The following is a 5370-nucleotide window of genomic DNA, read 5'->3' as shown; positions in this document are numbered from 1 at the left end:
ACATGAATAAGTAAACTGAGGTGAGAAAAAGTCAAATGTTAACCTTACTTATCAACTCAAGACTAATCTTAGCATGAGTGCATGTTTAAGAGTAGGGGGTTGTCAAATATTTCTGACATGTAGGGGCAAGCAACAAATTCCTGATAGGAGCGTAGCCCCCAGTGAGAGTCGAGTGCCACCTTGCCCCAAGAAAATGTGCGATTCAATTTTCAGTTTTGTGCATGTTATACATTTTAGACATAAACAAGTTACATACATGGATTTCTTGTGCAAATTAATGTTTACAAGACTTTGAGGGTGAACCAATCAGGTTATCTTTTCTGTGTGACATAGAATTATGTAAAGCCCACATAAACTTGCAGCACCAATCATCTTGGCTATTGAGAGGCAACTCGCAGATAAACATTTATTGGCTGGCAGTAAAATGTCAGAAATATAAGTCTTTGTAGAATCATGTTCTTTTGGACATCTTTTATGATATTTATTAGAAATTTAAATGCTGTACCTATCTTTTAAATGACAAATTCCCTAAAAATTCCCAAATAACATTCATTTTTTTTAGGAGTCACTTTCAGTGGAGAAAACACTAATGAATTTTTTTTTACTTTACTGACAAAATTTTTTATCATATAAAATGCTGCATAACTTACCATTCTATAGTCACGAATAGAAGTTTTCAGCATAATAAAAAATGAAATGATAATGGTGGTTCTTGGAAATAAACAGTTTTAAAACAAAAATAATAGAGTACCTTCAGTTGCATTTGGTTTTTATTTGACTTAGAAAAAAGGTTTTGCTCAGCTTGTAACAAAACACAACACCTTTTCACAGTGTCTACAAACATCTCAAATCTATTACCAATCTGTTAATTTCAATTTTCTATCACACTATTGTACATCAGGCTTTCAACTTCATGCTCATTGAACTGTTTGTTTTTGAATTTAGTGCAAAGCTACACGAGGGCTATCTGTGCTAGCCGTCCCTAATTTAGCAGTGTAAGACTAGAGGGAAGGCAGCTAGTCATCACCACCCACCGCCAACTCTTGGGCTACTCTTTTACCAACGAATAGTGGGATTGACCGTCACATTATAATGCTCTCACAGCAAGCATGTTTGGTGGGACGGGGATTCGAACCCACGACCTTCAGATTGCGAGTCGAGTGCCTTATCCACCTGGCCATGCCGAGCCTCATTGAACTGAAATTACATTAACCTAATTCACCAAGCCTAAATAGTAATAAACAATAACTCTTTTGGTTCACTAAAACTTGAGTGATTTCTCTCTTATAAATAGTCTAGCATGTTCTTTACAGAATTTAATATAACATTAATTATAGTTGACCATATTTACCCTCGCTGGTAATTCTAAACACTACGAAATGCCACTCTTTGGACGAATTTGTAACATAAATAAAAAGGACATTTAACAAATATCTCTGTTAGATAATATATTATCTTACAAAACATGTATTAGAAAATAATTTAATGTTACTGCATAACAATGTTAAATTGCACTATGAAATAATATAAACAAAAAGATTTAACTACTCATATTTCTGCTACTTGGGAGCAGTTTGTGCAGCTATATTTCGAAGAAATGAGCCTGCCATTTGAAAAGTGTTTGTATTAGATTACCTGCAGCTATCTGTGCTGTGCCCACCATGAATATTGAAGCTTGATTTTTAGCATAAAAAGCTTTCAGACTTACCACCGAGCCACTGGGTGGTTTAGCTGTAACTAAGAATTCAAAAAGGCTTATCAGTAAAACATTACTTAATGTGTTTATAAGGCAAGTTTCATTTAGTAGTCTTTACAATAGTAAAAAGATGTTTTTTTTAAATTTTGAGATAAGTGTGTTACTTAATGCAGCAATAATATCAATTTCAGATGGCCAAAAAAAATCTGTGATAAACAACAAAATTTAGTGACTTAGAGTTTGATAAAAACAATATATCTTTTCCCAATCCCTAAATCAAGTGCATCTTTCTTTAAAAAATAGAATAACCAAAAGATTATAATAGTTTTAGAAGTAAGCAAAAAACTTTAATATTTGAAAAATATGATGAAAAAATACTGAAAATCCCTGTTTAAATGCTCGCAAAGAAGAAAGTGAAATCGAAAATGGTCAAAATTTTCATAAAAATCGTAAAGCTTGAAATATGAGAATTTTGACAATAAAATTCTATTTTTGAAAAAAGATGTATCGAATGCATAATTCCTCTTGAAGGAGACTAAAACATATGATACAAATATTTTTTCGAAAATATGAAGGCCTTAGGTAATTTCATGAAAATAAAGAATTTTTAAATTTGGTGTTTAGTGTGTATTTTGATACATAAATAAATGAGGTAGGAACTTTTGTTGAAAAAATTATATATTTGAAAAGCCCACATCAAATACGTTTAACATGGGAGAACATCAAAATCTATGATACAAAAATTTTAATGAAAAAAAATCATAGGCATTGAGTATTTTAAAGTAAAAGATTATTATTTTTTTTATTTTGAGATAAGTGCGTTACTTAATGAAGCAATAATATCAAAAATACGAAAGGGACATGCCGTATTTTAATTAAAAAATAATTTAAATTTGTGTGAGCATACGAATATTAATTAAAAGTTACCTCAATGTATCTAATGTGCTTTTACTTTGTCAACATCATTTTGCACTAAAGCAAAATAAGTTAATGCGATGTACTGTTATTTGTTATGCTGCTTCAACTAAAATAATATGGAAAGAAATTAAATGATTTTAATTTTTCAAATATGTCTTGGCTTGTTCATATTAACAAACAAGTGTCTGTAAATTAAGTTTTTGTTGTGACACTAGAAATGAACAGTGTTTGAAATTAATGTGATCAACTGTGAAATAGGCATCTTGGTTATGTTCTTTTAAGAAAAAATAAATTTATATACAAATTTATTTACATTTTGCATACCTTCGAAGTTTGAAAGACCAGCTACAGTCTTAAGTCTACATCCTTTAAAACTTGATCAAAAGTTTGATGACTTCCTTAATAATAATAATCTACCATATTATGATAACAATAAAAATAAACCTTTACCTTGTATGTGTGTTGTAGTTTGATAAAGTACCTCACCTACTTACTTATTGATCCTATTTTAGAAATGGGAATGAAGAAGCTTTCTTAATTACTACTAACATGCTTAAGAATTTAGAAATATATTACCATATTATCTTGTAGTTAGAAACCATGTACTTCGTTTATTACTTTTGGTTTGTGCTTTTACTATTATTATTGTTTTGAATTAAAACAGAAATTAAGTATGTTAAGCATTTCTGAAACATTTACCTTTGGTAGAAAACTAACTTCAAAACCAATTGCCTGTCCATTCTTAGAGCCTGAGTTCATGATGTTACCAATAAGAAGCACCAACTTGAGAATTAAGGAAAACTTTTCACTGGTCTTGACTTCTTCACAAGCTGCTGTGGCAGCTACAATGTCCTTTAGAAAGAAACTTAATTAAAACATACATAATGAAATTACAAAGAATTTAAATTATTAAACTATTTAAAAAAAAAACTACATATTACATGTAAAATTTTCTATTACTTTAACTAATTTTAAAGTAAATGTATGAGAATATATCCTTTGAGAATAAACCTAAGAAAGAATATGATGTTGAAACTTCTGTGGTAACAGTTTTGGTTCATGAGGTTACATTACTTTAATCCATAAATTACTACATTGTGACATTTATGAATACAGTTAGAAAACAAAACTTCCTTACTGGTTTGATATCTTGAACTTTTTCAGCAAAATTGAGTTTGAAACTCACAGACTTTAATCTTGGCACTAATCTTTTTATACTTCCCATCTATCAAAAAAAAAAGCAATTATAAGTACAAAAATCCATTAACAATCAAGAAACTAATGGTTTAAAATACGTTAGCTTCATAAAAAATAATGCATACAAGTGTCATTGACAATACCTTAAAAATGTCATTAAAAAAGATACAGAGAAATGACTAAGTAAACATTTTTAAACAAACACTAAATTTATAACAGTGTTTCAAGTAAAAACAGGAACACACAACTGGCTTGTGCATATTTGATTAAAAACTATCAGCACGGTAAAATTTTGGTATCTTGTATCTGTATCATACAAAATATGATTCTCAGGAATGAGAAAAAAAACAACTTTAATAGCGAGGCATTTTCCACTTCATAGTTTTCAATATGGGAATAATGTATTTTGTGTGGATTTAACCAGCATTGGGATGTACGTACAGAGTCAGTTTGTTTTAAGTCTAAGTGGGTATCTCTACTCTCCTTTATTATACTTAATGTACTGGCTGTTTTTAATAACTCCTTATGATTCATCACTGTACATTTCAACCGCAATCACTTTGTGCCAACTGTGATGGGGGAATTGGAGAATATTCTGTACATTGGGTCTAAGATTTATCTTTGAAGTACTAAAACAAAGACAATAAGAGATAAAATATCACATTATAGTGGTTATGAATGAACTTGTTGATTAGCAAGCCAACGTGCAGTTCTAGCAGGATAACACTCTTTGCTATAAAGCACATACAACCCACTTTTAGTTTCAAAAGATCAACATCTTGGAATGGATTACTTAAGAGTTCAATCCTTGGCCCCTTAGAACATCTCTGGAACCATTATGTGGAATTCATTCAGTGTTGGAACATAGCCTTCCAACATGTATTAACTGGCCAAGATTATGAAATATAAATATATAAACAAACTGCTCTAGACACCTGTGTAAATAGTGAAAAGCATGTCTTGCAAAATGCAGCTTTGATTCATGCTAAAACTGTATTTGGACAGTTGTCACTAGGATCCCCTTTACAACTGCATGTCCAGATACTTTTTCAGAGCATTGTTTTATAAATATTTAATTTCTAAACCCTAATCATGAAAACAGGAAAGTACCCATACCCAAGAAAAAAATTAGTATATGGAAAATGGTAGAGTCTACTTGGCATCTCTGAAAAGGTATGGAACTTCTTACCCTTCACACACCTTCTGCTTAACCCTATCGTCACGGGTATCCTTTACTGCGCATGACACAAGGTTTTAGGGTCTTACATTCAAAATTTTATTAAACTACTTTTTGTTTATATTATGACAATTAAAATAGCATAAAATCTTAACTAATAATCCATATTTTAATAGTATACAAGTTGAAGTTCTTAATTCAACAAGGCAGTATTAATAAAAATCCAGAATTTTTACTAGTGTGACCCACGTGACATTTTCTCTTAGCATGTCATCATCCCTATTTTCTCCACCACACCTCGAAAAGTATGAAATTAAATGAAAGCTATTCTATAAAATCGTTATTGCTCAGACAAACCATAATTTTAAAGCCGTAAATTTTT

The 5370-nt window shown here is 30.5% G+C and overlaps 1 protein-coding gene across 2 annotated transcripts in view; it reads right to left on the bottom strand.

Annotated features, from left to right (window-relative positions):
* The window catches only part of LOC106476350 (protein diaphanous-like), a 74835-nt gene that overhangs the window by 20066 nt on the left and 49399 nt on the right, over positions 1–5370 (bottom strand). For both annotated transcript variants that reach the window (XM_013937045.2, XM_022381024.1), the window contains exons 20-21: positions 3753–3839; positions 3314–3466 (exon numbers count right to left, since the gene is read on the bottom strand). In XM_013937045.2, coding sequence (XP_013792499.1) covers positions 3314–3466; positions 3753–3839 — 240 coding nt within the window. The remainder of the gene's footprint in view (positions 1–3313; positions 3467–3752; positions 3840–5370) is intronic.

This window comes from Limulus polyphemus, unplaced genomic scaffold (genome assembly GCF_000517525.1).
Source record: "Limulus polyphemus unplaced genomic scaffold, Limulus_polyphemus-2.1.2 Scaffold6, whole genome shotgun sequence".
NCBI lineage: Eukaryota > Metazoa > Arthropoda > Merostomata > Xiphosura > Limulidae > Limulus > Limulus polyphemus.
Note: the sequence above shows the minus strand (reverse complement) of the source record. Positions and strands in the feature narration are given on the sequence as shown.